This window comes from Pygoscelis adeliae, unplaced genomic scaffold (genome assembly GCF_000699105.1).
Source record: "Pygoscelis adeliae isolate BGI_AS28 unplaced genomic scaffold, ASM69910v1 Scaffold275, whole genome shotgun sequence".
Taxonomy (NCBI): Eukaryota; Metazoa; Chordata; class Aves; order Sphenisciformes; family Spheniscidae; genus Pygoscelis; species Pygoscelis adeliae.
This window is the reverse complement of record NW_008824763.1, coordinates 424,937-436,982: the sequence shown is the minus strand read 5'-3', so window position 1 is coordinate 436,982 and position 12,046 is coordinate 424,937. Positions and strand designations below refer to the sequence as shown.

Here is a 12,046-nt window from a genome sequence, read left to right as displayed (position 1 = left end):
GTGTCTGCCGTCCAGCCACGGTACCTGATTTATGCCCGCGGTAGCGTAGCCTTGACAGCTGCGGGGAAAGGTGGAGAGAGAGCAGATGGGCGAGCCTCCTCCAAAGATACGCGTGCCAATTCAGAGTGTGACCAGTGCCGTGCTAAATCCGAAGCATGTGGCTGCTGCCAGCCTCTACAGTACAAAAATAGAGGTGACGGTGCAGGTGGCAAACCTGCAAACACGTAAATTTTCTCCTTCCGTGCTTAGGGTTTCGGCAGAGGCTGCCACGGCTTTAGCCCCCCGCGGCAGAGACAGAAACGAACGTAAGGCAGCAGGTGCTGTTAAATAATGTTGTTCTGGTAATGTAAACGTACTGAATGCACTCGTCGTCTGTGGAAACTGAATATTTCATCAGTGCTGCCGCCTCTTACCTGCAGCAACCTGCTGTACGTCAGACTTCAGCTCCTAATGGAACAAGTCATGACAGAGGGAGGAAACTCCACGTGTGTTTTAATCGAGGTCCCCTTCCTTAGATCTAGGCCGTGTGTGTCCTTGATAGCGATGTAGCTGGAAGATACAACGCAGGTAAGGAATTCTGTATTAGGGCGAGGTTAATAATAAATGAGCGTTGATCCTAATTGAGTATTATTTAAACATACCGAATGGAGGCAGCAGTCTGCTGGGACCATCTTACGCTGTCAAACTACGTCTGCCTTGCTGATGCCGCTTCCGAGCAATGGTAAGGGAGTATAAAGCGTTGGATTTCAGGTGCTGTCCCTGACAGATGATGGCTTGCACTGACGGCCGAGCGTAAGGAGGAACACGAGTGCAAGGTACCTGCCTTGTATTCCTCCCGAGGCTGTGCACAGCTTTGCCTTTTTACTGCACTTCTGCTCGCTCCTCCAGGCACTTCCTCGCTTCTCCCTTTTCGCGGCCCCCGACAGCCCCCTTCGGAGCCCCCAGGCAGCTCTTGGGGGGTGACTTCCTCGTCCTGCCTCCCTTTCTCAAACCCTTCCCCAGAAAGATCTTCCGTGTCTCCCGTGTACGGCAGCCAAGGAGCGGTGCTCGCACAGATGTCCTCTGGATAATGCTCTGATAAACCTCTGACCTTACGAGAGCAAGACAGTCTTTTTTAAGAAGTGACCTTTTATTGTCTTGCAGTGGACTGTCAGCCTCCAGAATAGAAGCGAGAGATCCGCTGCTTCTGTTTTCTTGAAAGCTCTTCTTCTGGGAAGTTAGTTAAACTGTTTGAGCATCCCTACGTAGGTAGATAGATAGATATAAATAAAATAAAGAGCTGCAGTAGCAACATCTTTTATTTAAGAACTGTCAAATGGGTTCAGAAATCAGTTCTAAAGCAGGAAAAACGTAGCGCACAGCTTTCCAACTTAGCCGTGGCAGCAAAACATGGAAGTTGCGCTTTCAGATATCAGAAGCTCCATTGTGGTGAGCGCAACTCGTAGGATTCCTCCTTCAAACGGTCCCAACCCATTGACTTGAAATACAGTCGTACTCTGAAAGACTAAATTTCTGGGCGATGGTTATAAATTGCTTTCCGTCACAAGATTTGGTTGGAAATGTGGAATGAAAACCTGAGATTTGCAGAACAACAGGCTTTGTTGCAAAAACGGCGCCAACGCTGCGAGCCGTGCCAAATTCTTCCCCGCCTGGTCCCCGGGAGCCTCGTTGGCCGTGCCCCCCCGCCCGGTCGGTGACCGATAAGATCCGTATCGATCCTCAGCATCCGCCGACGGTAACCTTTGAAGGGACAGGCGATGTATGGCCGTGGAATTTGTATCTATCGATATCCGGGTAATAGAAAGACAAGCATGACATCTAATGCCAGCGCAGGTGACAGATCACAAACCCGCGCCGACGTGGTTACCGGTAATGGCAGGCGTGCGAAGGGAGGGGGGGGGGCGAAGCGGCGTTGATGGGCACCGGGAAGTCAGAAAGCGCTTTAGGCTGAAAAACCTTTTGGCCAAGAGCGCACAGGCTTGTGCAGCAAGAGGAAAGCAGAGGAGCTGCTTTCCTTTGGACTAACCGTGCGCAGCCGGCTGTGTAGCTCTAGCGGCATTTCCCATCAGTTTTCTCTCTCTGTACCATTTTGGTTACAAACCAGGAGAAAGAATCCCCCAACGCCATTTCATCACGCAGAAATTCACAAACGTTTAAAGTAAATACAGCCTCTGGTGTCAGTTCAGAGCTATTGTCATCTTTTATTCTCGCTCTCGAAGCGAGAAAAGCTGTAGAGGTGGCTATAGCATTTTTTTCTCCACAAATTTAATAGCTGTGCGCAACTTGCCCGAAGTTGCAGTATATTTTTCTGACGTGTATGTTTCATAACGTAGGCATGCTCCCCACAATAAGTAATTTTTAGCACCACCTTGCATGTTCTCTCTGAGACGAGGAGAGTAATTCAGCGGGGAAGCGTGAGCCGTAGCTGGGAGGGAGCTGGGGGAAGGAGTCGCCTGCCTCGCCGGCTGCGTCGCTGCTGAGAGGTGCTGAAAGCGATGACACGTGTGCGCGCCTGTTAAAATATGTACTGAGAAAGAGGGGAAATAGGCCCCTGCAATTACAGAGGCTGAGTAAAGCGTGCGGCAAGAAGATGAAATAGCTGGCGCTGAGGATGCCGAGTGGCAGGAGTGGTTTTGTCCCTGCAGACGACGTCAGGGAAGCTCGCAGAAATTCGCTGTGAAGAGCGGAAGCCTCGCGGTTGCCAGTCCCGCTTACGGGATCACTGGCGGGCATCCGCTTGGATCGCATGACTGGTCATCCAAAAACGTGTACGAGCTCTTCACCCTAGCTTTGATGGTTTCTGGGGACGGGTGGCGAGGTCCGTGTCGATCTTGGCTCCGATGAGAACGGTATGAAGCTTGAATCTGGCGCCTCCTTCTCTTTTTCGCCATTCCCTCTTCCGAGAAGTGATAAACCTTTGCACAGAATCGTGCTCTGCTTTGAAAGCAGAAGGCATCGTACGTCGCCAAGGAGTAGTTCCTTCACTGGCAGTGCACTTCGTTCGTGATCGGCAATACCTGTGCTTGTACGGATCCGTGACGCTGGAGGTTTGGGAATAGTTTCTGAGAGTGTTAATTCCACCCACCCCGCCTTTTTCTCCCCCAGCGGAAACTGATGCTTTTAGCATCGTCAGGTGATGCCAAAACTGGTAGCAACAGAATCGGCAGTGTCCTTTCTCTTAGAAGAGCAATTCTTCTAAACCTAGCTGTAGCGGTAAAGGAAGAATAATACGCATTAAATTTGAAAGTAAAAATATCGGTACAAGGTGAGCGTCACCGTATCGATTTGCTGTGGCCTGAGCTTCAGAGAGAGAAGTTGAGCTGTGGTATCCCCTTCCCTTCATGTCATTTCAGCAAGATCTGTTGGGTTTGGTTCTGAGGCCGCGGTGGGACACCTTGCTGGAAAGTAGCTGCCGCTCCTGGTGCTCAGTACATAGGGATTTCCACGGGGCAAAGCTTAACGGCAGCGTGTTGAAGATGACAGACCTGCACAGCGGAGCAAACCTGAAAATGAGATTTTTTTTTTTTCCCCCAGAATTCTGTTTTGTTTGCCGCCGCTACTTTTTTTGAAGAGCTTTTTGCCATGGGAGGCGGAGTTGCGTTTTGGCCCCTCTGCGTCAGTTGCTGGCCACGGAAGGAGGTGTTGAAGAGGGAGTAAGAGCTACTTGAGTGCAGGAAAATCTCAGAGATGCTTGACTCAGGGTCACAAAACTGGTAATTAGATCTTAGCAGAAGAGGAAGTTGCCGATTCAAAATGTCAGTTGTAAATCTTGGCGGAAAACAAAATTTTGCTCTGAGGATGAGGGTCAAATTAAAAGAAGAATTGCTCAGAGATGCCCACGCGCGGCTCCAGACTCCGTGGCCTCGGAGGGCTTCCGTTAGGGATTGGGCATGGGTATAGGCAGCAGCAGGCGGCCTTTTCTCCTGCCTTCCCTTCGCCCTAAAGTTTTCACAATAAGCTTTTTTACGCAAGTGGGCGACAGCATCCCTATCTCCGTGTACTTCCGATACACGCTGAGGAATACGGACCGGGTTTTAGCGTGTGTGTTTCAAGCATTCCTTTCCAGCGCCAGACCCGATCCTTTTCATCGCTGGCGCAGGGCGTCTTCAGCTGCAGCAGCGTTCGCGTGTGATGAAAGCCGTGTCGTGCGCTCACGTGCCATACGTACGTTTTGTAGGCAGCCTGATCTGAAATTGCTATCGTTCTTTCGCCCGCGAAAAGATGTCATGAAATTAACTCTGTAAAAAGTAATTGCCTTTTCTTGCCAACACAATTAGAGTGGATTGTCCATTCTTCTCAAAAGTTCAAGTGTGACGATAGTAGCTTTTTAAAACGGTCCCTCAAGACTTCAAGACCAGATGCACTGAGCTCCTGCAACTTCTTCCAGCACAGCGTTGTCGACTCTCTCCTCCCTCCTTGAAGCAAGTCTGCAGAGAAATTACATGGCGGTTTGATTTCCTCCTTTTGCCGGCTCTGTCTGGTTCCTGTATTCGAGCACGCCAAAAGGTCTCTTTGCTTCCCGCAGTCTTCCCGAGAAGACGGTTCGTGACGTTTATTTTGGAGGGATGCTATCTCCGTGATGGATGGAGAGAGCGTAGGAACTGCTCAGCGAAGAGAAGTAACAACAAGGAGACGAAGCTTTTGGAGTAGGTGGATCGCTAGGTGTTTGTAAAACCTGCTTAATGTTTATCTCAACTTTGGCTGGTTATTTAACCGCCGCATTCCTTCTAGATAGCTGAAACTGATAGATGAGTTTTGACATTCAAATTACGTTAATTCTGTGGATTGATCACGGTGTCATTTTTTTCCTCCAGCGCACGAACAAATAGTCTGTGTATCTGTGTGGGTTGTTCCATTTGACTCAATTTATTAAGAGGAATTTTGTTTACGTTTATGGGCTTACATAGCTCAGGTGCCATGCAAATTACGCTTTCTTGGCAAGCCTTTGTGGCAGTATCCTGTACACTGAATCAGCAGCGCCGCTGCTCACAACAGAGTACCTGTGGCTCGCGTTCTGTTGGGAATTGAAGAAGCGTGCTCACAAGCACGTATCTTTAATCTTTCCCTCTTTTCTCCCTGACGTTTCACTCTACCCTGGTGTGCTGCGAATGGAGAAAGAATTGATTTTTAGATGTGACCGCTGCATATGAGCCAAGGTCCCTGGGCTGCGTCCAGCTAAGAGGAACTTGTTTGAAGCACAGTTTGCTCGTCCGTGTCTGTCTTCGCAGTCCTAAAAGCCAAGACTGCGGTGGTCTAAGGCAGAAGGACAAGTGCAGAAATTAATTGTGTATAGGTTCCAGCCAAAGCCGTTCCTCAAGCGTTGCCTCCCTCCGTCTCTGCTCCCCCTTCCGGGAAGTGTAAAATACGATGTCATTTTTTACGTCCACAGAGAGATTCAGTAAACGAGGCCGGAGAGTTGCTTTGGGTAACAAAGGAAACATGCACAGCATTTTTTTTTCCTTCCCCTTGCATTGCAGATATCTGTTTCAGCTGTTACACTTGCTCGTTAATATTGTACACATATGTCGCATCTATACGGCACTTCGCCCCGAAGCCCGCCTCGGAGGCTGGCTTCTTTCACCTTGCTTTTCGCCTCCCTCAGTAGCGATGCCTTATACTCGAGATCGAGATGATCAAAACTCCCAAGTTGGGTCTTGGAGTCTGTCCGTTAGGCGCATCAAACACCGGGGAGAGGATTTGTACTTTGCATTGGACTTACCAAACAAGAAACTGTTGTCTCGTACAAGGACAGTGCGTGGGGGCTTTTATAGTCCATCCACATGTCATAGATGAAAATCTATACCCTATAATTCTGCCCTGCTCCCCCCCCCCCCCCCCCACACACGCGTGACTGTGCGGGTATTGCGCATTTGCAGGTGATTTAAAGCTGGTTTACAGTAGCGGCTTTCCTTTGCTTTTGTCAACTTCTGTGATTCTATGCTGGGTCCGTAAACTTCCCCCCCCCCCCCGCCCCCATCTTTCCTTTTCTGTTACAACACGTTGTAATGCTGTAAACGTGTCTGCTTTAACGCTCCGCAAAATACTCATATACTGCCAGTAAATATTTACCGAGAAACTTCCTGAAATGTTGACGTGAAGATGGGTCTAAAGAGTTCTCGCTTCACGTTGCGTTTTTATTTAATTCAGAGTTTGTAATTGATGCTGTTCACGGAAATAACTTTCTCGTCTTGGTAAGGGGGAGCAGGTACGAATACAGATACCCAAAGTGTTAACTTGCACGGTCTGGTGCTTCCAGTTAAGCAAACAAATTCAGGTCAGCAGAGCAAGAGGAGCTCTGCAGTCAGCGGCCGGATTAGGCGCCCTTTGATTCAGAATAAATACGCAAAGTCCGCGGGGCTGGAGATGCTGGCTGCTTCAGACCGTGGGTTCAGCGCGTCCTTACGTGCACCCTGCCTGTCGTTAACCCCGGGGCCTTGGGGAGAATAAGTGCCTTCTTGAGAGGGAGCCTGATGCCAGCCTGGACCGAGATGCTGGACTTCTAAAGCCATCAGTCAGCGGGCTTAATGTAGCAGCATCCCGGCCTGAAAAGCTTCAGTGGCTTGAACTTCAAATAATTTATTTCTAAATTACTTCTACTGTAATTCTTATTAATTCAAATAGGTTTCTAAGCTGATGTAAAATTCAGTAAATGCAAGGAACAGTTTAATGAATTGAAAATAGGATTGAGTCTTTTAAAGTAAATGTAAAAAAATATGCTAGCAATAATTGCTTAGATGGAAATCGAATCTTAATAGCTTTGTTAATGATTTGTAGTGAATATTGCGTGTATGAGAACATATCAAGCTGATCCTTGTGCAAGAACCTTGTTTTCAATGGGTTTGATAAAATTATTCCCTAGAAGCAGTTAGTAACGTTTAATATTTTTGCTTGCGCTGCCTTTGAGCTATTCGAACGTCGTTTACGCTGGAGCCTGACTGTGCCTGTCAGGGATCGGTCCTGCGCTGCTGTGACACCTCCGTGGTTGTTCTTCAGCGCGGCGAGGCGCCGCGCTAGGCGGCTGACGTGGCTCCTGCGTTGGTAGCCTCCGGGGTCTGCGCCGTCGGTACGGCTGGGGACCTGTCCCGGAGGGCGGAAGGGGAAAGGCGTGCCTGCAGTCCCGGTGCTGCGGCGGACACGAGGCAACGCTTCGTTCACTGGGGCCGGCACCAAGTAACGGGTATGACGATATATTGCAGTCTTCTAATGGGTTGTCCTGCCCGCAACTGGCTTTAATCGGCTTTAAACCCTCTGGATTGGGTGCGAAGTCTTACACCGCACGGACAGTAAGCTTATGTTGATAAGTAACGCGGTTGTATCCCCCGCCTTTGATCAGGTAGGTTACGTTACTTGACAAACCTGCGCATTACAGCGGTTAGGAGTGTTCAAGAACGCTATATTAAGGGTACTGACAGCGTGGTGGGGTGGCTGGATGCTCGTCCTCGGTCCTGGGGGATTTGAGCATGACCAACTTGCAGAAAGTGGAGCAGCAGCCAGGGAAACGTCCGTGAGGGGCTCTTGCACCTCTTGCGATGGCCTGGGGGACTCTTGTCTGGTACGGGTGTTACTCTGTTTGATAACAACTTCTCGTGACGCTGTTCAAGGTTCATCAATCCGGAGAAAGGAAATTTATACCAAGAGGGCAGGAAAATGTGCCGAGACTTCACCTCGGTGCCGTCAGGCGTGGAAAGGTGTCTGATGATTTCTCAGTCTCTTTCTTTCCGAGCCATGCAAACCCGTTGTCAAAGATTTATTTCCAAGGCACGTCCAATAATAAAAGTAAGTCAAAAAGAAAGAAAGACGGAGATAATGCAAGACAAGAGAAAAACTAGAGTATGACTAACATCCCCAGACCTAGTGTTTGCAAACCTTACCGAAGTCTTGCAGTTTTGGCGTTTTTCGTGGCTAACTTGTGAGCGGGACTGTCTCCCCGCTGCTCTCTGTTAATCAGCAGAGGGCTTCTCCTGGCCACCCAGCCCGTGGCCAGGTGCCCGCGTACCCTCACGCCGCTGGGCACATCGGCGCTCAAGGTTGCAAAATTTCTCCCGCGTTGCTTTGCCTCCTCCTCCGTAACGCCTGCGTGGTTTGAAAGCAGACCGAAGCCGTGGCCGAAAGGGACTCCGATTAGCCTTCCGCCCTGGCTGGAGTCCCTCGGGTGGTGTCCCCCGCTCCTGCCTTGGCTCCCCGCTCCTCCCGCTCGCTTTCCAGTCTTGACGAGATTCCCGGTAGCTATAGAAAAACCGACGCGCAAAGCGCTTCTTTCAGACTCCCTTCCTCTGCGTTCGTTAACACGTGAAGCAGATTTCTCGGCATGCATGTGATGTAACGAGTCGATTCATTAGGAGGAGAGTTTTCGAGGTGATGACCTGTAAATGATTACAAGGCTCCCACCGCATAATTGCATCGAATCCTTTTTTTCCTGCCTCTGGACATTAATAGCGCCTACTGATTACACAGAGGGAGTGGAACCTGGTTCCCTAAAGTCCGTCCCCGCAAGTCAAAGGATAAGTGCTTCTTCCAGCGCGTTGTTCTTTCAAGGTAATTTCACAAATTTCATCTGTTGAGAGAGGAAGCGAATTCCTGCCGTTTCCATGCCTGTGGCGTGGAACTTGCTCCCCCGAGGCCGGTACGAGTATGGAGGGGCGTGCGGCGGCTGGTGCGACCTTTCCCTCGTCGTCTGCCTTTGGCCACGCTTTAAAATACGGCAGAGAGAATGTGCCGGGGTGAAATGGCTTCTTTGCAATAAAAAGCGTGCTCCGTGGCAAGGCCATACAGTGGTAGCCATAGAGTAGTCCTTTTTCCTGTATTCCCATCGTAGAGCTCCCTCCCAATTACTCCTCTTTAATTTAGCGGTGGCCGGTACAGTTGGGGGGCGGGGGGAAGATCCGTATTTGTATTCCCAGGCTTTGCTGTTCTGAGTGTTTGTCGTGCGGGTGATTGTGCCTGTTCAGTGAAATTAATATCAGTCCCAGGAAAAGCCAAATGCGGCTGTGCGAGGTATGTTTGCTTAGTTACTGGGGCGTAACGGGGGTCCCGTTTCCGTATAACCCCAGCTGGCTGGAGGACCCGGGGTCAATGGCTCGCCGGCTGATGTTCCTCCGTTGCCTGCCCAGGGTTCCCCCTGCAGAAAATACAAGTTCTTCCTCGGTTAGGCCGGTCAGTGAAAAACCCAAGGTCGTTTTGGCAGAGTGGCCCGTGGGTTGTGCCGCTGGGCACGTTGTGCAAGAGCGCTGAGCATGCAGCGGCGGTGGAGCTTTTCGTTTCCGAATGAAACTTGCCGACGTCATTTCTGACTTTGCTGTTTCCCATCTTTGCTCTCTTCCGAAGGTGATGGTCAGAATTTGGTTACCGAAGATGTGACGGTGGTGGAGGGAGACGTCGCCACCATCAGCTGCCGAGTCAAGAACAGCGACGACTCGGTGATTCAGCTCCTGAATCCCAACAGACAAACGATTTATTTCAGAGATTTCAGACGTAAGTTTCACCTTTCCTTGTTTGACAACAACTTTTCCTGCGCCTCGCTTGCACCCGGGGAAAGATCTCTTCTTTTAACGTAATGCTAGGCACTTAAAGTTTAGTCAATTCTTTAGAGGGTAGATGAGACAGGCAATTATAATCTTCCTCCTTAATGGAAACCTCGATGGTCCCCTTTAAAAGTCAGACCGTCTTACTTTGCAATAGGAATTGATTGTAGTAATTCAGGGTGAATTGCAATTGAGTGCCAAATATTTAGCTGACACAAACAAATTGAATAGGGCAGCGCCGAGGCAGTGCAGTGTTCTCAGAGGTAATCTGCTTGGTTCGAAGACTGAAAATTTCAAGACTGTCTGTGCTTCTTTATAACAAAAACAGAATCTCCCGTCCCTGCCGTGTCCAGCTAACGAGCCTGGCTTTGTTTCCTGTTGTGACAATGCCACGGAGCACGGTAGCTGCAATGAAACGCTTTGTTGTCTGCATTGGTGTCACTGCGGGGACGGGGGACGGTGGCACATTGTGCCCAGCGTTGTGGAGACGCACGGCAAACCACGTTCTCTTCCGAGGCGTCGTATGACCTGACGATGTACGCGGGCGGGGGCTGGCTCGCTCCGCTTGCGCCGCCCTTCGAGGCCCTTGTGTTCGGCTGGTAGGATTTAAAATGCTCGGTTTCCAAATTCCTGAAAGCATTTGCACAGCCGATACTGGTCAGGAAACAAATTTTACACTACACTTTCCCCAATTCTTTTATCTTTCACACTGTCCCTAGCCCACTGACTGCCTACGGTCAGAAATGGGTGCGTGTAGAAGCGGATTTTCTCAGTGAGCGATTTACCTACGTGTCCCTAAGCCATCCGGTAATAAAACGGAGTCCACGGATTCGATACCGTGCCTGGTGATTTGCTCATGCTGATTCTTTGTAATGATCTGAGAACAGAAATATTTTATAGGCCCAGACGTAAAGGTAAGAAGCAGGATGGAAGCTGCAGTCAGGAACCCGCGGGGTGCTTGTCTAGATGCTGCTGCTGCTGCCGTTTTTATAGACCTCGGACTTTGTTGTGTGGTGAGAGGGGACGCTGCGTCTCTCATTGCAGTCACTAAGGGTGTGCTTGCTCCGCAGCCCTGAAGGACAGCAGGTTCCAGCTGGTGAACTTCTCCAACAGCGAGCTCCGAGTCTCCTTGACAAACGTCTCCATTTCTGATGAAGGAAGGTACTTCTGCCAGCTCTACACTGATCCCCCCCAGGAAATTTACACCACGATTACAGTGCTCGGTAAGGACCGAAGAGGTGCTTGCGGTGAACTTTGTGATCCCTGGACGCACAGGGTCAGCGGGATGGGGCTGCGCACCGCGTTCGGAGAGCTCCGGCCGCCCGGAGAGAGCCGCAGCTCCCCAGTGCTAAAACACAGCAAGGGTTTGAATGCTGAGTGCTCTCCCGCTGGAGACCCGCTCAGCTCTTCAATAGCTCAACGCAGCTTAGGGCTTGAACCTGCAGACACAAGATTTCCAAGAGTTGCCGGTAAATACCAAGCGGGTGGTCCGGTGGCATGCCATAGCCCTTGCGTCGCCTTCCTGTCTCGCAAGGCATCATATTTGGTGTGATGCTTGGGTCTTCCCCTTTTTGTCCGCAGGCGATTTTCAGCCTCAGAGAACAAGCGGAGGTGTAAGCGTGAGGCGTTCTCCACTTCCAAGCCTCTCCTTTACTTGGGCAGGTCGCTTGGGAAAGGCTGCGAGGTTTCCCTGCCCTTTACGGAGCGGGGTTTAATACCAGCCTTCGTTTGCAGACAGCCTGCAAGGATGAGTTGTTTGTGCTGTCCACCGGTCTGTAAGAGTATCCAAGTGAATCGTTGGCTTTTTGGGCAAGTCTGGACTTGCCGACGTCCTGGAAGGAGCGCCTGCCCAGCCCAGGGCTTGGCAGAACGGCGTGAGCTCTGCAAGACTAGCCCTTCTCCGCCTCGTATCTGTCTTCTTTAGGGCGAGAGAAGGCACGTCTCTGAGGGAGAAGGGGAGATCAGTTGCGGCGGTTGCGTCTCGTTCGGTGAAGTCAGGAAGAAGCCAGCCAGAAAGTAAAAGCTGTAGCAAATGTCTTTCAATAATTATCTGATATGCAGAGGGGAAAGAAATTCACACGAATGCTTCGTAGCACGGTAGAACTGTTCAGTTTATGAATTTTGTGTTTTCAGTGATCAGACTGCTCTGATCACATACTGAATCTTTTCTTCCAAAACTTGGGGATTCGAGAGATTACATTTTAGTGACGAATGGCAGCATCTTTGCCCGTCGATGATATTCCGTAAGGGCAGATATTACTAACAGCATCGCTGGTGAACCTCCTGCCATTGTGAAGATGCGTAAGTTTTTGCCTGTTTGTCGGTTGACTTACGTATCTGGTGAAATCTGGAGCTCGACTGATGGAAAGCGATAGCTTCCTGTTAATTCTAGCAAAAATTTGTTTTGCACGTAAGAGAAAGTAAGATCTCTCATTTGACGCCCTAAGTTTGCTCACTTGCTTAGGAACGGCTATTTGCAGAGCTGAAGTTAATTCTGCCCCCTCCCCTCCGTGTCATGTCCCCCC

General features: G+C 50.1%; 1 protein-coding gene across 1 annotated transcript in view; it reads left to right on the top strand.

Moving 5' to 3' along the window:
- Positions 1 to 12,046, top strand: part of CADM1 (cell adhesion molecule 1) — a 168,657-nt gene that overhangs the window by 101,025 nt on the left and 55,586 nt on the right. The window contains exons 2-3 of the mRNA XM_009323555.1: positions 9,325 to 9,471; positions 10,592 to 10,744. Of these exons, the coding sequence (XP_009321830.1) occupies positions 9,325 to 9,471; positions 10,592 to 10,744 (300 nt within the window). The remainder of the gene's footprint in view (positions 1 to 9,324; positions 9,472 to 10,591; positions 10,745 to 12,046) is intronic.